General features: G+C 48.7%; 1 protein-coding gene and 1 non-coding gene across 2 annotated transcripts in view; both read left to right on the forward strand.

Annotated features, from left to right (window-relative positions):
* Positions 1 to 23,095, forward strand: part of usp31 (ubiquitin specific peptidase 31) — a 202,524-nt gene that overhangs the window by 66,988 nt on the left and 112,441 nt on the right. Inside the window, exons 2-3 of the mRNA XM_072481189.1 lie at positions 15,325 to 15,462; positions 20,659 to 20,747. Of these exons, the coding sequence (XP_072337290.1) occupies positions 15,325 to 15,462; positions 20,659 to 20,747 (227 nt within the window). The remainder of the gene's footprint in view (positions 1 to 15,324; positions 15,463 to 20,658; positions 20,748 to 23,095) is intronic.
* On the forward strand, positions 13,057 to 13,130 carry trnat-ugu (transfer RNA threonine (anticodon UGU)). The gene has a single exon. It is a non-coding gene; the product is annotated as a tRNA-Thr (tRNA).

A 23,095-nucleotide genomic window follows, 5' to 3' on the forward strand; every position in this document is an offset into this window, starting at 1 on the left:
ACCTTCCCTATTGCTGCCTGCACTTCCACCCCCATTGGTTCCACCAATCCCGCCCTCTCCTCCTCCCTACACCTCGGGACACTCCAGTTGCTCCAGAAATTCCCCCTCCTCCGGCAGCTCTGACTTATACAAGCCCCTTTAAAAGTCTTCAAGCACCATATTCACCTGCTCCACCACCAGCCCACCCGTTCCATCCCTAATCTGCACAGTCTCCCTCGCTGCTGCATACCGATGGAGCTGGCCCGCCAACAATTGACTGGCCGTCTCACCATACTCCTGGACCACCCCCATCACTCACCTCAGCTGCCAAACTGCCCTCCTATTGGATAGAAAATCAAACTTCGCCTGCAACTCCTTCCTCCTCACCAAAAGTCCCGGCTCCGGGTCCTCTGCATATCTTCCGCACCCCCCTGTCCACTTTCGCCTTGATGAAATTACCTTGCACCTCACTACCGCCTTCAGTGTCTCCCAGACCACCGTCTGCGCGACCTCCCTATTCCGGTTAAACTCCACATACTCCTCAATCACCGTCCACATTTTAGTCCAAAAGTGCGGGTCTGCCATCAAACCCAAATCTAGCCTCCACCCCAGCCTCTGGGCTGGACCCTTCTCAAGACCACAACCACCCAGTGCGGAGCATGGTCCGACACCATGATTGCCGAATACTCTGCCTTCTTTACCCCAGCTAGCAGCGCCATCCCCCACCACAAAAAGGTTGATCCTTAAGTACACCTTATGCACCGGCGAAAAAGAACGAACCCCCCCCACCCCCCAAACGAATGGTCCAGCATCCAGTATGCCCACGAGCATTTCCCAGCGTGGTCCCAGTTTGGGGCATACACGCTAACCAGCACCACTACCTCCCTTCCAACACGCCCGACACTAACCAGCACCACTACCTCCCTTCCAACACGCCCGACACTAACCAGCACCACTACCTCTCTTCCAACGTGCTTGACACTAACCCGCACCACTAACTCCCTTCCAACGTGCTCGACACTAACCAGCACCACTACCTCTCTTCCAACGTGCTCGACACTAACCAGCACCACTACCTCCCTTCCAACACACCCGACACTAACCAGCACCACTACCTCTCTTCCAACGTGCTTGACACTAACCAGCACCACTAACTCCCTTCCAACGTGCTCGACACTAACCAGCACCACTACCTCCCTTCCAACGTGCTCGACATTAACCAGCACCACTACCTCCCTTCCAACACACCCGACACTAACCAGCACCACTAACTCCCTTCCAACGTGCTCGACACTAACCAGCACCACTACCTCTCTTCCAACGTGCTCGACACTAACCAGCACCACTACCTCCCTTCCAACGTGCTCGACATTAACCAGCACCACTACCTCCCTTCCAACACACCCGACACTAACCAGCACCACTACCTCTCTTCCAACGTGCTTGACACTAACCAGCACCACTAACTCCCTTCCAACGTGCTCGACACTAACCAGCACCACTACCTCTCTTCCAACGTGCTCGACACTAACCAGCACCACTACCTCCCTTCCAACGCACCCGACACTAACCAGCACCACTACCTCCCTTCCAACGTGCTCGACACTAACCAGCACCACTAACTCCCTTCCAACACACCCGACACTAACCAGCACCACTATCTCCCTTCCAACGTGCTCGACACTAACCAGCACCACTAACTCCCTTCCAACACACCCGACACTAACCAGCACCACTAACTCCCTTCCAACGCGCCCGACACTAACCAGCACCACTAACTCCCTTCCAACGCACCCGACACTAACCAGCACCACTGCCTCCCTTCCAATGTGCTCGACTCTAACCAGCACCACTAACTCCCTTCCAACGCACCCGACACTAACCAGCACCAGTACCTCTCTTCCAATGTGCTTGACACTAACCAGCACCACTAACTCCCTTCCAACGTGCTCGACACTAACCAGCACCACTACCTCCCTTCCAACGTGCTCGACACTAACCAGCACCACTAACTCCCTTCCAACGCACCCGACACTAACCAGCACCACTACCTCCCTCCCAATGTGCTCGACTCTAACCAGCACCACTACCTCCCTTCCAACGTGCCTGACACTAACCAGCACCATTGCCTCCCTTCCAATGTCTCGACTCTAACCAGCACCACTAGCTCCCTTCCAATGTGCTCGACACTAACCAGCACCACTACCTCCCTTCCAATGTGCTCGACTCTAACCAGCACCACTACCTCCCTTCCAATGTGCTCGACTCTAACCAGCACCACTACCTCCCTTCCAATGTGCTCGACACTAACCAGCACCATTGCCTCCCTTCCAACACGCCCGACACTAACCAGCACCACTACCTCCCTTCCAATGTGCTCGACTCTAACCAGCACCACTACCTCCCTTCCAACGTGCCTGACACTAACCAGCACCATTGCCTCCCTTCCAATGTGCTCGACTCTAACCAGCACCACTACCTCCCTTCCAACATGCCCGACACAAACAGCACCACTACCTCCCTTCCATCATGCTCGACACTAACCAGCACCACTACCTCCCTTCAACGCGGCCAACACTAACCAGCACCACTACCTCCCTTCCAACATGCCCGACACAAACAACACCACTACCTGCCTTCCAACGCACCCGACACTAACCAGCTCCACTACCTCCCTTCCAATGTGCCCAACACTAACCAGCACCACTACCTCCCTTCCAATGTGCTCGACACTAACCAGCACCATTGCCTCCCTTCCAACACGCCCGACACTAACCAGCACCACTACCTCCCTTCCAATGTGCTCGACACTAACCAGCACCATTGCCTCCCTTCCAACACGCCCGACACTAACCAGCACCACTGCCTCCCTTCCAATGTGCTCGACACTAACCAGCACCACTATCTCCCTTCCAACGCACCCGACACTAACCAGCACCACTACCTCCCTTCCAATGTGCTCGACACTAACCAGCACCATTGCCTCCCTTCCAACACGCCCGACACTAACCAGCACCACTGCCTCCCTTCCAATGTGCTCGACACTAACCAGCACCACTATCTCCCTTCCAACGCACCCGACACTAACCAGCACCACTACCTCCCTTCCAACGTGCCCGACACTAACCAGCACCACTACCTCCTTTCCAACGTGCCTGACACTAACCAGCACCATTGCCTCCCTTCCAACGCACCCAACACTAACCAGCACCACTACCTCCCTTCCAACGTGCCTGACAGTAACCAGCCCCACTACCTCCCTTCCAACATGCCCGACACTAACCAGCACCACTACCTCCCTTCCAACATGCCCGACACTAACCAGCACCACTACCTCCCTTCCAACATGCCCGACACTAACCAGCACCACTACCTCCCTTCCAACGCGCCCGACACTAACCAGCATCACTACCTCCCTTCCAATGTGCTCGACACTAACCAGCACCATTGCCTCCCTTCCATCATGCTCGACACTAACCAGCACCACTACCTCCCTTCCAATGTGCTCGACACTAACCAGCACCACTAACTCCCTTCCAACGCACCCGACACTAACCAGCACCACTACCTCCCTTCCAACGTGCCTGACACTAACCAGCACCACACCTCCCTTCCAACATGCCCGACACAAACAGCACCACTACCTCCCGTCCAACGCGCCTGACACTAACCAGCACCACTACCTCCCTTCCAATGTGCTCGACACTAACCAGCACCATTGCCTCCCTTCCAACACGCCCGACACTAACCAGCACCACTACCTCCCTTCCAATGTGCTCGACACTAACCAGCACCATTGCCTCCCTTCCAACGCACCCAACACTAACCAGCACCACTACCTCCCTTCCAACGTGCCTGACACTAACCAGCCCCACTACCTCCCTTCCAACATGCCCGACACTAACCAGCACCACTACCTCCCTTCCAACATGCCCGACACTAACCAGCACCACTATCTCCCTTCCAATGTGCTCGACACTAACCAGCACCATTGCCTCCCTTCCAACGTGCCTGACACTAACCAGCTCCACTACCTCCCTTCCAACGCGCCCGACACTAACCAGCACCACTACCTCCCTTCCAATGTGCTCGACACTAACCAGCACCATTGCCTCCCTTCCAACACGCCCGACACTAACCAGCACCACTACCTCCCTTCCAACATGCTCGACACTAACCAGCACCACTACCTCCATTCAACGTGCCCAACACTAACCAGCACCACTACCTCCCTTCCAACGTGCCTGACACTAACCAGCACCACACCTCCCTTCCAACATGCCCGACACTAACCAGCACCACTACCTCCCTTCCAACGCGCCCGACACTAACCAGCACCACTACCTCCCTTCCAATGTGCTCGACACTAACCAGCACCATTGCCTCCCTTCCAACACGCCCGACACTAACCAGCACCACTACCTCCCTTCCAATGTGCTCGACACTAACCAGCACCACTATCTCCCTTCCAACGCACCCGACACTAACCAGCACCACTACCTCCCTTCCAATGTGCTCGACACTAACCAGCACCATTGCCTCCCTTCCAACACGCCCGGCACAACCAGCACCACTACCTCCCTTCCAACGTGCCCGACACTAACCAGCACCACTACCTCCCTTCCAACGTGCCTGACACTAACCAGCACCATTGCCTCCCTTCCAACGCACCCAACACTAACCAGCACCACTACCTCCCTTCCAACGTGCCTGACACTAACCAGCCCCACTACCTCCCTTCCAACATGCCCGACACTAACCAGCACCACTACCTCCCTTCCAACGCGCCCGACACTAACCAGCACCACTACCTCCCTTCCAATGCGCACAACATTATCATATACCAGCCCCGTCTGGTCTGCCACCACCAGCTCCAACTGGAACCTCACCCGTTTACCGACCAGTATCGCCACCCACAGGCCCGGCTGTCGAAGCCCGAATGCAATACCTGGGTCACGCAACCTTTCTCCGCCTCATCTGGTACTTTACCCTTAGATTGGTCTCCTGCGCACAATGGTGCAGTGGTTAGCACTGCTGCCTCACGGCGCCGATTTCCCCCCCCCCCCCCCCCCCCCCCCCACCTGCCATGACAATCCCCCCAGGCTCTGCTTGGCAGATGAGACGCAGCTCCGGCCCTAGTCACTGTTATCCCCCCACCCTCCCCCTTCCCAGAAACCCCCTCCACCACTTCCTCTTGAAAACCTCTCAACCAGTATCATCCCCATTCCCTCTCCATTCTCACCTCCCAGGCCCAACAAAACCTGCCCATACAGGTTCCAAAGAGCATGGTCCCTCCCTCCACCTCTCTCCCGTTCACTTGCCAACATTGTGTTTGCCCTTTTGCCCACCCCCACATCGAAAAACACACCAACTCCAAAGCCCCCCACACCCACACCCTCCAAACTCCAAACACCCTACATTCAAACAAGCCCAAAATCCCAACAAACCATAAATCCCAGCCGTCTCCCCAAACCACCCCAGCCCAAACATCTATTACACCAAACAGTTAACCATAACATCCATAAAGAGAAAGAACAACATAAAGGAAAAACCCAATCAAAAACTGTCTAAAAGTCCAAACTCAGTCCAGTCCCAGGCCTTCTGTCTTCACAAACGCCTCTGCCGCCAATCTTAAGGTAGTAGTCCCTGCCGTTTTGCGTGACCCTTGGCTTTGCTGGGTAGACCACATCAAACCGCATGTTCGGTTAATACAATGCCGCCTTAGCCCCACCGAAGACTGCCCGTCTCCTCGCCAGCTCCATCGTCAAATCCTGGTATATATGTATACCACCGTTGCCCTTTCACTCCACCTCCCGCTTCTGCTTCACCCACCTCAACACCCGCCCTCTCCTTTAGTTGAAAGTTGTGAAAGCAGATGGTCACAGCTCTCGGCGGTTCCTATGTTCTTGGTTTCAGCCAGAGTGACTGGTAGGCACTGTCCAGTTCATAATGGGAGGTGTCCTCCCACTCCCCCATCACCTTCGCTAGCATCTCGGCAAAATACTCGGCCTCCAGCCCTCCACCCCCTCAGGCACACCCATAATCCTACAATTCTGCCTTTGTGACCTGTTCTCCAGGTCCTCCACTTTGGCTCTCAACTCTGTTGATCTCTGCCACCTTCTCTGTCCGATACCTTTTAAAGTACTTTGCGAACAGCCGCTCAAACTCCCTGGCCATCACTTCAGCCATCTTTTCCACTGTGATGGGCACGGCCCCACCTGACGAGCACTCTCCCACCATCTTTTCTCCCGTTGAACTCCTCCTCACTTTTAAAAAATATATATATTTTATTAAAATTTTTCTGTCAAACAAAGACAGTACAAAGTTTTCCCCTTTTGCAACTTTAAAACAATATAAATAATGATGATGACCGTTTAAAAAAAAAAAAAAATAATAATATATTAACTAGACAGCAACTGCCAACAACAAAAATAAAAACTAGCCAATATCCAAAATAATAAAGTCACAAAAACCGATATAAATAACTCCTATACAAACACCTGTACAAAACCCCTGAGGGCCCGAATGCCCCCCCCCCCCCCCGGGTTGCTGCTGCTACCTTTCCCATTTCCCTTATCGTTCTGTGAGATAGTCTAGGAACGGTTGCCACCGCCTGGTGAACCCTTGAGCCGAACCTCTTAGTGCGTATTTTATCCGCTCCAATTTTATAAACCCTGCCATGTCGTTTATCCAGGCCTCCACGCCTGGGGGTTTAGCTTCTTTCCACATAAGTAATATCCTTCGCCGGGCTACTAGGGACGCAAAGGCTAAAACATCAGCCTCTCTCGCCTCCTGCACTCCCGGCTCATCTGCAGCCCCAAATATCGCCAACCCCCAGCCTGGCTCGACCCGGACCCCCACCACCCTTGAAAGCACATTCGCCACCCCCACCCAGAACCCATGCAGTACCGGGCATGACCAAAACATGTGGGTGTGGTTTGCTGGGCTTCCCGCGCATCTCCCGCACCTATCCTCCACTCCAAAAAATCTACTTAACCTTGCTCCAGTCATATGCGCCCTATGTAGAACCTTGAATTGTATCAGGCTGAGCCTGGCGCATGAGGACGAAGAGTTTACCCTACTTAAGGCATCTGCCCACAGCCCCTCCTCAATCTCTTCCCCTAGCTCCTCTTCCCATTTTCCCTTCAGCTCCTCCACCATCGTCTCCCCCTCGTCTCTCATTTCTCTGTATATATCTGACACCCTACCATCCCCCACCCATGCCCCCGAAATCACTCTGTCCTGAATCTCTTGCGCGGGAGCCGCGGAAATTCCCTCACCTGTTGCCTCGCAAAAGCCCTCAGTTGCATATATCGAAATGCATTCCCCGGTGGCAACCCATATTTTTCTGTCAGTGCTCCCAGACTCGCAAACGTCCCGTCTAGGAACAAATCCTTCAATTTCACAATCCCTGCTCTCTACCCAGCTTTAAATCTCCCATCTATCTTCCCCGGGACGAACCTGTGATTGTTCCTTATCGGGGACCTCACCGAGGCACCCGTCATTCCCTTATGCCGTCTCCACTGCCCCCAAATTTTCAGCGTTCCCACCACCACTGGACTTGTGGTGTATTTCTTCGGGGAGAACGGTAAAGGCGCCGTCGCTATTGCTTTTAGACTGGTTCCCCTACAGGACGCCATCTCTAGTCTTTTCCACGCCGCTCCCTCCCCTTCCCCCATCCACTTGCATACCATTGCTATGTTGGCGGCCCAATAATAGTCACTTAAACTCGGCAGTGCCAGTCCCCCCCTATCCCTACTACGCTGCAGAAACCCCCTCTTCACTCTTGGGGTCTTCCCAGCCCACACAAAACTCATAATGCTCTTATCCACTTTCTTGAAAAAGGCCTTTGTAATCATCACAGGGAGGCACTGGAACACAAAAAGAAACCGCGGAAGGATCACCATTTTAACCGTCTGCACCCTACCCGCCAGTGACAGGGGCACCATGTCCCATCTTCTAAAGTCCTCTTCCATCTGCTCCACCAATCTTACTAAATTAAGCTTATGCAAAGTTCCCCAGTTCCTGGCCATCTGGATCCCTAGGTACCGAAAATCCCTTGTTACTCTCCTCAACGGCAAATCATCTATTCCCCTGCCCTGTTCCCCAGGGTGCATCACAAACAGCTCACTCTTCCCCATATTCAATTTATATCCTGAAAATTCCCCAAACTCCCTGAGTGTCTGCATTATCTCGGGCATCCCCTCCACTGGGTCCGCAACATACAACAACAAATCATCCACGTATAGTGACACCCGGTGCTCTTCTCCTCCCCTAAGTACTCCCCTCCACTTCCTAGAGCCCCTCAGCGCTATGGCCAGTGGCTCAATTGCCATCGCAAACAGTAACGGGGACGGAGGACATCCCTGTCTTGTCCCTCTGTATAGACGTAAGTGGTCAGATCTCTGCCTATTTGTAATCACACTCGCCACCGGGGCCCTGTATAGAAGCTGAGCCCATCCAATGAACCCCTCTCCAAATCCAAATCTCCTCAACACTTCCCACAGGTAATCCCAGTCCACTCTATCAAATGCTTTCTCTGCATCCATCGCCACCACTATCTCCGCCTCCCCCTCCGGCGGGGGCATCATCATCACACCCAGCAGCCTCCGTATGTTCGTGTTCAATTGTCTCCCGTTAACAAACCCCGTTTGATCCTCGTGAACCACTCCTGGGACACAATCCTCCATCCTCGTCGCCATCATCTTGGCCAAAAGCTTGGCATCTACATTCAGGAGGGAAATAGGCCTGTAAGACCTGCACTGCAGCGGGTCTTTGTCCCTTTTCAAGAGCAGCGATATCGTCGCCTCCGACATCGTCGGGGGCAACGTCCCCCTATCCCTGGCCTCATTAAGGGTTCTCGTCAGAAGCGGGGCCAGCAGGTCCACGTATTTCCTATAAAATTCCACCGGGAACCCATCCGGTCCCGGGGCCTTCCCTGCCTGCATGCTCCCAATCCCTTTTACCACCTCCTCCACCTCAATCTGTGCTCCCAGTCCTGTCCTCTCCTGCTCCTCAACCTTCGAGAATTCCAACTGGTCTAGGAAGTGCATCATTCCCTCCTTCCCTTCCGGGGGCTGAGCCTTATACAGCCTCTCATAAAATGCCTTAAACACCCCGTTCACCCTCTCCGCTCCCCGTTCCATCTCACCCTCCTCGTCCCTAACCCCTCCAATCTCCCTCGCCACCCCCCTCTTCCTCAGTTGTTGGGCCAGTAACCGGCTCGCCTTCTCTCCGTACTCATACCGCACTCCCTGTGCCTTCCTCCATTGTGCCTCCGCCTTGCCCGTGGTCAACAAATCAAATTCCGTGTGCAACCTTCGTCTTTCCCTGTATAGTCCTTCATCCGGAGCCTCCGCATACTGCCTATCCACCCTCAAAATTTCTCTCAACAATCTCTCCCTCTCTTTGCACTCTTGTTTCCCCTAATGGGCCCTTATGGAAATCAGTTCCCCTCTGACCACCGCCTGCAGTGCTTCCCAGACCACTCCCACCTGAACCTCGCCGTCGTCATTAATCTCCAGATACCTTTCGATACATCTCCTTACCTTTACACACACCCCCTCGTCCGCCAACAATTCCATATCTAATCTCCACAGTGGGTGCTGTTCCTTTTCCTCTCCTACTCCCAGATCCACCCAATGTGGGGCATGGTCCGAAATGGCTATAGCCGAGTACTCCGTCCCGGCCACCTTCGGGATCAGCGCCCTTCCCAGGCCAAAGAAGTCTATCCGAGAATACACCTTGTGGACATGGGAGAAGAAGGAGAACTCTTTACTCCTAGGCCTAGTAAATCTCCAGGGGTCCATTCCTCCCATCTGCTCCATGAAGTCCTTAAGCACCTTGGCCGCTGCCGGCCTCCTCCCGGTCCCAGACTTGGACCGTCCAGCCCTGGATCCAGCACAGTGTTGAGGTCTCCCCCCATTACCAACTTTCCTGCCTCCAGGTCCGGGATACGCCCCAGCATATGCTTCATGAAGTTGGCATCATCCCAGTTCGGGGCATATACGTTCACCAGAACCACCGCCTCACCTTGCAATCTGCCACTCACCATCACGTATCTACCCCCACTGTCCGCCACTATGGTCCACGCCTCAAACAATACCCGTTTCCCCACTAAGAGTTCTTGACATTCTCAAAATACCTCAGACCCTCCCACAACTTCTCATACAAGAATTTTCCCAAAAATTGGGTGTAAAGAACCTAAAAAGGCCAACTCTGGCAGGAGCCACCAAACATGCGACCTCTACCTATATGCTGCAACCGGAAGTCCTCAGGCCAGTGTTCTCTTGATTACTTAACTGATTCAATGATCTGCTTGGTGGTAATGACCCATTGTTGAAAACTGGACTGGGGTATTGAGTATGAGTGTGATTTACTGTATGTTGGTGTTGGGGACAGTGACTTGCGCAGACTTGATAGAATCTTGAGCAAATTTGGCAGTTTAATGGGTCACTGTATATAAAACTGAAATAACTTTGACCCTGTCAGCAATTGTTCTGCATTACTGTTGTGTAGCAGTTGACCAATCCTTACTCCAAAACATTGCTTACAGCCAGACTAGCATTTTGATTTTCTTCCTTTGGTATTTCTGGATTGCTGTTTCAGTATATTCTCTCCTTTGTTTTGGTGTGGCTATCTCCTTTGATTCATTTTTTGGGGGCATTTGCCTCGTGTTTAACTTGCATATGTTAATTCATACTTTAAATACACAATAATCTCTTGAGCAGTTTCACCTTTCTTAGCCCAAAAGAGTAAATGTGGAAATTATTTTTTTAAAAATAAATGTTTTTTTTAAAGAGTACCCAATTCTTTTTTCCCCCAATTAAGGGACACTTTAACGTGACCAATCCACCTACCCTGCACATATTTGGATTGTGGGGGTGAGACCCACGCAAACACTGGGAGAATGTGCAAACTCCACACTGATAGTGACCCGGAGCCAGCATCGAACCCAGGTCCTGGGAGCCATGAGGCAGCAGTGCTAACCACTGTACCACCGTGCCGTCCCGCAAATGTGAACATTTTAAGGATAGGTATTCATTAAGATCATGACTGACCTGACTATAACCTCAACCCCACATTCCTGCCTACCTCTGATAACATTTCACCCCCTTGTTAATCAAGAATCTATTGGGCTCTGCCTTACGAATATTCAAGGAATCCGCTTTCACTGCCTTTTGAGGAAAAGAGTTCCAGAGATTCATGACCCTCTGAGAGAAAAAATGTCTTCTCATCTCAGTCTTAAATGAGTTACCCCTTATTTTTACACTATGACCCCTACTTCTAGATTCTCTGACAAGAGGAAACATCCTCTCCACACCCGCCCTGTCAATACCCCACAGGATCTTCTTGTATGTTGTGATCAAGTTGCCTCTTACTCTTCTAAACTTTAGTGGACACAAACCTAACAAGACAACCCGTTCATTCCTGTTATTAGTCCAGTAAACATTCTCTAAACTGCTTCTAACAGATTTACATCTTTCCTTCAATAAGGAGACCAATACTGTGCACAATACCCCAGATGTGATCTCTGTATAATGCTCTGTATAACTGAAGCATATCTTCCCTACTTTTGTAATCCATTCCCCTGTCAATAAACTATAACATTCTTATTGTCTTTCCTAATTACTTGCTGTACATGCATAATAGCCTTTTGTGGTTCCTGCACCCAGATCCCTCTGCATCTCCTAGCTCTACAAGTTAGGTAATAAACTTTTTTATTCTTTCTGCCAAAATGGACAATTTCACATTTGCCCACATCATACTCCATATGGCAGATTTTTGCCCACTCATTTCACCCATCTCTGTCCCTTTGTAGCCTTCATACGTCCTCTTCAAAATTTACTTTCCTACCTATCTTTGTGTCATCAGCAAATTTAGCACCATACTCCTAGCCCCTCCACCATAAGTTATTTATATAAATTGTAAAAAGTTGAGGCCCCAGCACTGATCCCTGTGACACCATTCGTTACATCGTGCCAACCAGAAAAACACCCAATTAGGCCAACTCTGTTTTTGTTAGCACTCCAATCTTGACTCTATACCAATCTTGATTCTATACCAGTATGTTACTTCCTACACCATGAGCTTTAGTTGTACACAATAACTTTTGACGTGGCACCTTGAATGCAAGATATCCTGCCTATGGAATCAAATGTTCCCGTTGGTTTTTCTATGTTGTGTGTGGCCTGTATGTTGCACTGTGCAATCCCCTGCCAAATGGAGTATGATGGCTGCATATGCACTCATCTTAAAAGGGAACCTTGGTTATGTTCCCTGCCTGGTACATTAAGGAGGCTGCACAGTTAGAGGGGGCATTGTATATAATTCTTTCTCAATTGGCGTTAACCTCATAACGCATGGAATTAACATAGCCTTTTAGTTTATCATACTGGTTTCTCATTACTCACCTCCCCATTTAGATTCCTGCAGAAATATTCTGCAAATCCCCTCTCCCTGTGCACACAATTGAACCAAACTCCAGGATGCCAACATAATCTTGCATCCTGCATTGTAGCTGTCTTTCCTGTCAACATTCCCTTGGCCCCAGGAGCTCAGGAAATATCTAGTTTCATACAACATTTGATCACCTTTATGTGGGCATGTCCTGTAACCTTTAGTTTTATTGCAAACCAGAACTTTATTCACAGGGCTGCTTTCTCCAGAAAGGTATTAATTGACTGTGCCATTCATTGTGATGCTAAGATTATCAAAGGGTGAAACAGGATAACTAGGAGTGGACTGTTTCCATAGTGGAAATGTCAAGAATGAGAAGCCTCGGAAAGACTAAATGTAAGAGATTTAGAAGAGAGGTGGGATAGGTAAGCTGTGAGGGGAGCATATAGTGACTCCAAAAGGACGTAGATGGATTATGTGGTTGGACAAGAATGTGGCTGGTGGAATATAATGTGTGGCAGTGTAGAATAATTTAAAAAAGGTGAGACACTAGTAAATGCTAGTGCTCAGAGGGGTATTGGTGTCCTTTTCCATGAATCATAAAATTAACATGCAGGAAAAGCGAGCAATTGGGAAGGCAAATGGGACTTGCAGATTAAAAGTTAAGGATAGAAGACTGGCGCAGTGGCTTAGATGGCTAAAGCGCCTGTCTTGTAAACAGGAGATCCTGAGTTCGAATCTCAGCAGTGCCTTCATACCTTTGGCAACATGGTGGTACAGTGGTTAGCACTGCTGTCTCACGGTGCCATGGTCCCAGGTTCGATCCCGGCTCTGGGTCACTGTCTGTGTGGAGATTGCACGTTCTCCCCGTGTTTGCGTGGGTTTCGCCCCCACAACCTAAAGTTGTGCAGGCTAGGTGGATTGGCCACGCTAAATTTCCCCTTAATTGGAAAAAATGAATTGGGTACTCTAAATTTATATTTTAAAAAAGTAAGGAAAAGACCACACCAAGGTTTGGGCTACGTCCTTAAGGAAGGATATACTTCTCTTCTTCCTTCGCCTAGGTGAGTGAGGAAAATAAAGCACATGCTTACATCTATTTCCATTGCTAGTTTTTCCTGGAACAGGTTGCTAGCCTGTCATCAGAGGCTGTCACATGAAGGATGCCACATCATGTCACGCTGACCAGCTAACTCTCCCACTCTAACACGTGTCATTGGTGTGTTGGAAGGATTTGCAGGTTGATAATCAATCTTTTTGGCGACATTATCAACACATCTTCCGTGACCGCCCTGGAGTGGGACTCAAACCTGGAGCTTCTGGTTCAGAGGCAGGCCCGCTACCCACTGCGCCACAAGATCTCCATACTCCCTTGCAAGGGTGCATCAAAGACTCACCAGATTGATTACTATGATGAGACGGCTGTCTACAATGAGAGATTGTGAGGCATAGGCCTATATTCTGTGCAGCTTAGAAGAGTGAGATGTGATCTCACTGATGGGCCAAATGGCCTAATTCTGCTCCTATATCTACAGGTCTTATGGAAATGTATGAAATTTCTTGGAAGCTTGACAGAGTAGATGGTGAGAGGCTATTTTCCTTGGCCGGGGAATCTAGAGATAGAGGAAATAATCTCTAGAATAGGGGTTGGAAATTTAAGACTGAATTCTTCATTCAGGGTTGTGAATCACTGAACTCCTACAGCGCAGAAGGAGGCCATTCGGCCCATCAAGTCTGCACTGACCCTCTGAAAGAGCACCCTGCCTAGGCCTACGCCCCTGTCCTATCCCCGTAACCCCACACAACCTTTTGTACACTAAGAGGCAATTTAGCATAGCCAATCCACCTAACTTTGGACTGCGGAAGGAAACCGGAGCTTTACAGGCTGAATCTTTGGAATTCTCTATCCAAGCAAGTTTGGATACTCAACCATTAACTTTGTTCAAACAGCAACCGATTTTGGGACTTGAAGGAAGTTGAGGACTATGGGAAAGCGTGGAAAAGTCGATTTGAGATACAATCAGTCATTTTATCCTATTGAATGGTGGTGTCCATGTGAAGTCCTCCTGCTCTTCCTTCTTTTGTTCTTCAGTTTTGCATATGCACTGGAAACCAAAATATTGCCCCTTACAATTCAAGTTCAGAACTAACTATCACCTGATGACCAGGGCAGCACAGTGGGCTAAACAGCTGGCTTGTAATGCAGAACAAGGCCAGCAGCGCGGGTTCAATTCCCGTACGGCCTCCCCGAACAGGTGCCGGAATGTGGCTTTTCACAGTAACTTCATTGAAGCCTACTTGTGACAATAAGCGATTATTATTATTATTGGGCCATGGACAGAATACACATGTAGACATTGTCCATCACCATTCAGATCAATTGTGCCAGATGTGTCAAGTGAAGCATTTTTTAAAAAATGATTCCTGGGATGTGGGTGACTCTGGCAAAGGCTGCATTTATGAGCCATCTCTAGTTCTAAAGTTCAACCACGGGCAGACAGCAAGATCCCACAAATCATAAATGAGGTAAATATCTGTTTCTTTTAATGGTTGTGTTTGCAGGAGCAATGTTGGGCAGGTAAGCAGGAAGGTTCGTGCAGTTCAAATGCAATGTTTATTCCTTATTGTATAATCCCATAGTGGCCATGTATTCAAATCATTCTCTGCTCTGTTAATGTGTACCTGAACCTTTGTTCTGTGTCACCACACTTGGTATTCCATCCGTTATCAGGCAAGTAAGGCACTGTTTTCTCTCCCTCTCGCCCCTCCCACCCTCCCACTCCCCATCATTCTCAAGTTGATCTATGGACCACACTTCAAGAGTAATTCATTGGCCATGAAGTGCTTGGGATGACCACAGAACATATAAAAGTGTGATGTAAATGCAAATTATTCCTTTAAATCAGATACTGGGAAGTAAATCTGCATCTTTTAATTCTCTTTCAGAATGTTGTGTCCAAGAATGCTTTCCAGTATCGTGGCACCTCGCAGCACGATGCCCAGGAGTTTCTGCTGTGGCTTCTTGATAGGGTCCACGAGGACCTGAACAACATTGTTTTAACAAATGGGAGGCCTGCAGCCAAGGTATGATTGCTTATCTGTAATAGACAAATAGGATATTAAAAAATTTGATAAATTTGATGTTTGGGTTGTTCATTTTGAGTATTATTCTCTCACAAGTATACCATTTTGGATACTGTTGGGGATAGCCTATCAGGGGAAAACAACAGCAGCCTGAACAGTGACACCGCAGCTAACTCTGTTGCTCAGCAGGGGAGGGCAAAGTGCAGGAGAGCGATAGTTACATGGACTCTATAGTAAGCGGCACAGATAGGAGCTTCTGTGGATGTGAAAGAGACTCCAGGATGGTATGTTGTCTCCAGGGTCAAAGATGTCTCTGAACGAACACAGGACATCCTGAAGGAGGAGGGTGAACAGCCAGAGGTTGTAGTACACATGGGTACGAACGACATACGCAGGAAAAGTGATGAGGTCCTGCAGAAGGAGTTCATGGAGTTCGGCAGTAAGCTAAAAAGCAGAACCTCTAGGGGTGTAAACTCAGGATTACTCCCTGTGCCACGTGCCAGTGAGGCTAGAAATAGGAGGATAGTGTAGCTAAATACATGGCTAAACTGGTGGTGTAGGAGGATGGGTTTCAGTTTTCTGGAGCATTAGGATCTCTTCCGGGGCAGGTGGGACCTGTGCAAGAAGGACGGGTTGCATCTAAACTGGAGGGGCACCAATAGCCTGGCTGGGAGGTTTGCACGAGTCACTCGGGAGGATTTAATCTAGTATGGCAGGGGGGTGGGAACCAGAACGTTAGCTTAGAAGGTGAAATAACGGAAGGGGAAATAGAGAACAAAAATACGAAAGCAACAACATCACCCTGTCTGCTCAGTGTATTTGTTTCAAAGCCAGAAGTTTAGCAGGTAAGGCAGAGCACTGATTAGTACTTGGAACTATAATGTTGAGGCTATCACAGAAACATGGTTAAAGAAAGGGCAGGATTGGCAGCTGAACGTTGGAGGATATAGATGCTTCTGGCGAGATAGAGGGGGATGTAAAAGGGGTGGGGGTGTAGCATTACTGGTTAAGGAAAATATTATAAGGGTACTGAGGGAGGACACCTCGAAGGGCTCATACAATGAGACAATCTGGGTAGAGCTCAGAACAGGAAGGGGGCAATCACAATGTTGGGGTTTATTACAGGCCCCCCAACTGCCAGCGAGATATAGAGGAGCAGATAGGTAGATAGATTTTGGATAGGTGCAAAAGCAGCAGGTTGTTTTGGTAGGGGATTTTAACTTCCCCTATATTGACTGGGACTCACTTAGTGCTAGGGGCTTGGATGGGGCAGAGTTTGTACGGTGTATCCAGGAAGGCTTCTTGATGCAATATGTAGATAGTCCAACTCGGGAAGTCAATACTGGATCTGGTATTGGGAATGAGCCTGGACAGTTGGTTGTGGTTTCAGTAGGGGAACATTTTGGGAGTAGTGACCACAATTCCGTAAGCTTTAGGGGACGTTTGGATAGGGATGAGGGCAATCCTCGGATTAAGGTGGTAAACTCGGGTCATGACGTCCTTGGCAAGTAGGATTAAGTGAATCCCAAAGCTTTTTATTCATATGTAAAAAGCAAGAGAGTGGCCAGGGAAAGGATTGGACCAGTTAAGGACAGTGGGGGGAATCTATGTGTTGAGCCAGAAGAAATGGACGAGGTACTAAATGAGTACTTTGCATCAGTGTTCACCAACGAAAAGGAATTTGTGGAAGATGATTCTTGGGTAGGGCGTGTTTATAGTCCGGGTCTTGTTGACATCAAAAACGAGGGGGTATTGGGTGTTTTAAAAGACATTAAGTCTCCTGGACCGGATGGGATTTACCCCAGAATACTGAGGGAAGCAAGGGAGGAAATTGCAGGGAAATTGATTTACACCTTTGTATCCTCATTGGCTACAGGTGAGATTCCAGAGGATTGGAGAATAGTTAACGTGGTACCGCTGTTTAAGAAAGTTAGCAGGGATAACCCAGGAAACTGTCGGCACCCGAACCTCATGTCGGTAGTAGGTAAATTATTGGTGATAATTCTCAGGGACGGGAGTTATAACCATTTGGAAACAAATGGACTCAGCAATAGACAGCATAGTTTTGTGAAGGGGAGGTCGTGCCTCAATAACTTGGTTGAGTTTTTTGAGGAGGTGACAAAGGTGATTGATGAGGGGAGGGTTGTGGATGTTGTTTACATGGACTTCAGTAAAGCCTTTGACTAGGTGCCTCATGGCAGACTGGTACAAAAGGTGAAGTCAAATGGGATCAGAGATGAGGTGGCAAGATGGATACAGAACTAGCTCGGTCACAGAAGGCATAGGATAGCAGTAGAAGGGTGTTTCTCTGAATGGAAAGTTGTGACTAGTGGTGTTCCACAGGGATCTGTGCTGGGGCCTCTGTTGTTTGTAGTATACATAAACGATTTGGAAGAAAATGTAGCTGGTCTGATTAGTAAGTTCGCGGAAGACACCAAGAGGATTGTCAGAGGATACAGCAGGACAGAGATAGGTTGGAGACTTGGGCAGAGAAATGGCGAATGGAATTTAATCCAGCCAAATGTGAGATAATGCAGTTTGGTAGGTCTAATATAGAGGGGAAATATACAGTAAATGGCAAAACTCTTCGGAATATAGAAAGTCGGAGAGATCTGGGCATACAGGTCTACAGATCTTTGAAAGTGACAACACAAGTGGACAAGGTAGTCAAGAAAGCATACGGAATGCTTGCCTTCATTGGACGGGTCATCGAGTATAAAAATTGGCAAGTCATGCTACAGTTGTATAGAACCTTGGTAAGGCCGCACTAGGAATATTGCGCACAATTCTGGTCACCGCACTAACAGAAGAATGTGGAGGCTTTGGAGAGAGTGCAGGGGAGATTTACCAGGATGTTGCCTGGTCTTGAGGGTGTTAGCTATGTGGAGAAGCTGAATAGACTCGGACTGTTTTCATTAGAAAGCTGGAGGTTGAGGGGTGACCTGATTGAGGTCTACAAGATTATGAGGGGCATGGATAGGGTGGATGGACAGGCACTCTTTCCCAGGGTGGAGGGGCCAGTCACCAGGGGGCATAGGTTTAAGGTCCGTGGGACAAAGTTTAGAGGAGATGTGTGGGGCAGGTTTTTTTACACAGAGGGTGGTGAGTGCCTGGAACATGCTGCCAGGGGAGCTTGTGGAAGCAGATATATTAACAACATTCAAAAGGCACCTTGACAATGGATAGGATGGGTATAGAGGGAGTCGGCTCTCGGATGTGCTGAGGGCTTTGGCCAAGTGTGGTATCATGACCGCTACAGGCTTGGAGGGCCGAAGGGCCTACTCCTCTGCTGTAATGTTCTTTGTTCAATTGTGAAGGCTATTTGACCCTTTTGTGTATGTGCCAGTTATTTAACTGCTCCCCAGCTCCTACCTCATAGTGCTATCATTTATTTTCCCCTTCCGGTATTTATCCAATTCCCTTTTGGAAATTATGATTGAATCAGCTTCTACCAGCCTTTCAGACAATATATTGCAGATAAGAACAACTTGCTGTTTCAATTATAAGAAAGATTCCTCATGTCACATCAGGTTCTTTGTCCACTCACTGTAAATTTATGTCCTCTGGTGACCAACTCTTGTGCCACAGAAGACAATTTCACTTAAATTCCACCATATTTGAGGCTGAAAGCACAAACTGCCCTTTGGCAGACTTACAGCAAGCCAGGAAGGACCGTGAATTAAGCTGGATCTCTGTAGTTTGTGTTGGGGATGGGGCATTCGGGCATATGGCCAGGAGTGGGAACTCTCGGGTTAGGAATTTTCTTGTTCCCAACTGGGTGGAAGTCTGGTTGGTTGGCTTGTCATATGAGAGCAGCTGTACTCATGCCTCCTCAGGCAGGTGTTGGAAACATATCCTTGTGACATGGGTACCTGTCAGTGGTACTTGAATCTGATTTCTCCATGACCCTGAATGCTTTGGGATCAATGCCAGGAATCACAGGTGGTTGACCCTGTGTATACTGGTCCTGTGGAGATTTAGAGTTATCTTGTCCCATGCAACTCACCCCCCAATCTCTCGTGACAAACACAGGATTGCAGGATTCAGAACTACACTCAAGTCCTTAAAATGCTCTGATTGAATATTTTGTCCAGGTAATGTCCATCTCTCATCACATTGTAAGAAATGAGTGGCCCTAATATTCATACAGGGTTTCCTTCAATGTCCTCAGCATTGCCTGCCTGATTTGTCACAGTGTCTTAAGTCCAAAATTGCAATTTTATAACAAGAAACCGCTGAAGATCTTTCTGTGTAATGTATTATCTACCTCCTTCCACCTCTTTGGCCATTTTATCTGACATTAGTGTCTCCTTCATCTTTCTCTGGCAGCATAGTTAATAACAAGAACTCCTAGTTGCAACCACCATTGCTCACAGCCACCGTTTTGCCACGTGCAAGGAAAGCTCAATTATAAGGTTGCACAATACTGTGATGTTCACAGCATCATATCAGATGCGAGAGAGGCAGAAAGTTTGAAGGGAACTTGAATGATTAGATATTTTTTTCATGTTCTGAGCTATTACAGTAAGCTGCTCCCAATGCACAATATCTGGTAATCGGTCAGATTTCCTACCCAAAAAACTAGGATATAAATGGTTGTTTTGAAGCTCACTGAATTGTCACACTTGCCCGCCTTCTTATTCTTTTACTCACAGTCAGGTAGCTGCATGGACCAGACTACATGATGGGGACTACCAATAAATCTTCAGCAGCGTAGAGTCGAGTGCTTCCCGTCAGGGACTGCTGACTAATTGTCTGCAAGCTACTGTACATTTTCAGAATCGATCGTTTATCTACAATTTTCTCCAAATTGTTCCATGTTTGCCTTTAGCATACCTACATTCTCATTTCCACCACTGTAAAGATTGATGCAAAACATGTATTCATTACCTGTGTCATCTTCCAACCCTCTACAACTAAACTGGAGTGCTTTTATTTTGTGCATTTCTTGCCCTTTAAAAAAAATGATGTCAAGCTATTGAAGCACTACCCCTCCCACCACCACCAATAAAACAATTCCTGGCTGCAAATAATGGATGCAGATTCTAAGCTTAATCCCAGTGGCGTAAAATCTGCAGTAACATGCATTTAAACTGACTCGCCATATCTCTCTAATTCTTTCTCTATTGATTACATCGATTATATGTGTGATGTACGAGTCACCTTGTTTGATAAGTTTATTTTTCTTTTACTTAGCCTCCAAAAGATGAAGATGAGCTGTGTGAAGGACCTTCTCTTCCGGTGAGAAGCAGCTTTGTGCAAGAGCTCTTTCAAGCACAGTACAGGTAGGTCTTTGAGTTTGAAGTGATAGCCGTGGAGGAGTTCACTTATTTAGAAAAATGAACACTTATAGTAGAGATGGTGGATCATTGGATAATTTGTGTTCTCTCATCATGAATAACTTCCCTGGTGCTGTTGGATGTTCTCTGGCGCACGGACTGTTGTATTCTTATATTGGCTATTTTGGAAGGCAGCGCTGGGTGAGAGGCTTTGCAGTTTATTTTCCGAGTAGGCAAAACTATCCTGAGAAATCCTGAACCATCTCTCTAGCAATTGGTGTGGCTTTAATATTGCCCCATGCACTTTATTTAAGATGTCAGCTGTGGTTTAGTGCTAGCACACTTGCCATTGAGTCAAAGGTTCATGGATTCAAGGCCTCCCCTCTGGTGACTTGAGCATATCGTCCAGGCTGAGGTTTCAATGCTGTACTGAGGAAGTCCTGCACCGTTGGACGTGCTATCTTTTAAATGAGACTTCAAAATGAGGCCTTGTATTCTGTCTCAGACGTAACTATTTGAAGAAGAACAGGGAGCTTTCCCAATGTCTTGGCCCATACTTATCCTTCAATCATCACCTCAAACTGCTCATTTATTTAACCACAGATAAAGCCCCTGGCTTTAAAGGGCAATTTTCCTTCATTTACAATAGCCAGCATTTATTGTCCATTCCTAATTGGTGAGTGACTTGCGAGGCAATTTCAGAAGGGAGTTAACAGTCAACCCACATTGTTGTGACTCTAGAATCATGTAGTTCAGGCGGGGTAAGGACGGCAGATTTGCTTCCCCAAAGACATTAGTGAACCAGTTTTTATGACCATCTAGCAATTTTCATGGTCACCATCAGTGATATTAATTTTTTGTTCCAGATGTCATTTAATTTTTGCATTTAAATTACTCCGCTGTTGTGGTGGGATTTGAATGTACTCCAAATCATTAGTCCAGGCCTCTTGGTGACTAGTTTAGTAATATGACCACTAATTTACCAAATCCTTAATTCAATAGACCACCACTACATATCTCCAATAGCTGCAGGATGAGACCCTGCATTTGGCATTGTATTCTCAAGTTATTTGGAAAGAAGTCTCAAGTTTCTCTCTGACCATGGCTGTCTTTGGTACGCTGGCTGGATTTGCCATGGATTTGCTTTGTCCCGGCAGTAACATGAATTTGACAAGACATAATAGGATGCGACCTGCCGAACTTTAGGAACTAGTACTGGGTGGCAAATATAGCCATGGTTAGGTAGTGGGGGAGGGGCGGTGTGGGAGCGGGTGGAGGTGGCCTCATGTAAGGGCACAAGTTTGGGGGCATTGGTAACTGCTCCTCTGCCGTTCTCTCCAGCCCGGTACTCCACACGCCCAGTGGTGGTGGCGGCCCCGAGAGTCTGGGGGCAGTGGCGGAAGTATATGGGAGTGGAGGGAGTGTCGGTGTAGGCTCCAATTTGTGGTACTCACCGGTTTGTCCCGGGAAGGATGGATGGGGGGTTTCGGAGGTGGCAGAGAGCAAGGATTGAGAGACTGAGGGATCTGTTTATCGATGGGATCTTTCCCTGTTTAGAGGATTTGGAGGAGGAGTTTGAATTGCCGGGAGGGAATGGGTTTCGGTATTTGCAGGTAAGGGATTTTCTGTGAAGGCAGGTTTCGACCTTTCCGCTTCTACCACCGCAAGGGATACAGGACAAGGTGGTTTCCAAGACGGGGGTGGGATCGGAAATCTATAAAGAACTTCTAGAGCATCAGGAAACCCAGATAAGTGAGATAAAATGTAAATGGGAAAATGAGCTGGGTAAGGAGTTAGAGGCGAGCCTGTGGGAGGATGCTCTATGTAGAGTCAGCACGTCCTCATCATGTGCCAGGCTCAGCCTGATACAATTCAAGGTGGTTCACCAGGCACACATGGCGGTGGCCCAGATGAGCAGTTTTTTTTTGGTAGAGGTCAGGTGTATGAGGTATGTAGGAGGGCCCGCAAACCATGTCCACATGTTTTGGGCATGCCCGAAGCTCAAGGGATTATGGTAGGGATTTGCGGATGCCATGTCCACGGTACTAAAAACGAGGGTGGCGCCGAGTCCAGAGGTGCCGATTTTTGGAGTGTCGGAAGACCCGGGAGTCCAGGGGACGAGAGAGGCTGACGTTTTGGCCTTTGCCTCCTTGGTAGCCCGGAGACGGATATTACTAGCGTGGAGGGATTCGAAGCCCCCAAAATCAGGGATATGGATTAGGTCTTGAGAAAATTGCCCAGAGAGGATCAACGTTGGGGTTCGTTCGGAGGTGGCAGCCGTTTATTGACTTCTTCGGCGAAAACTAAACGGTCAGCAGATTCAGTTCAGTAAGGGGGGGGGGGGGGGGGGAGGG

This window comes from Scyliorhinus torazame, chromosome 17 (genome assembly GCF_047496885.1).
Source record: "Scyliorhinus torazame isolate Kashiwa2021f chromosome 17, sScyTor2.1, whole genome shotgun sequence".
In the NCBI taxonomy this organism is placed as follows: domain Eukaryota; kingdom Metazoa; phylum Chordata; class Chondrichthyes; order Carcharhiniformes; family Scyliorhinidae; genus Scyliorhinus; species Scyliorhinus torazame.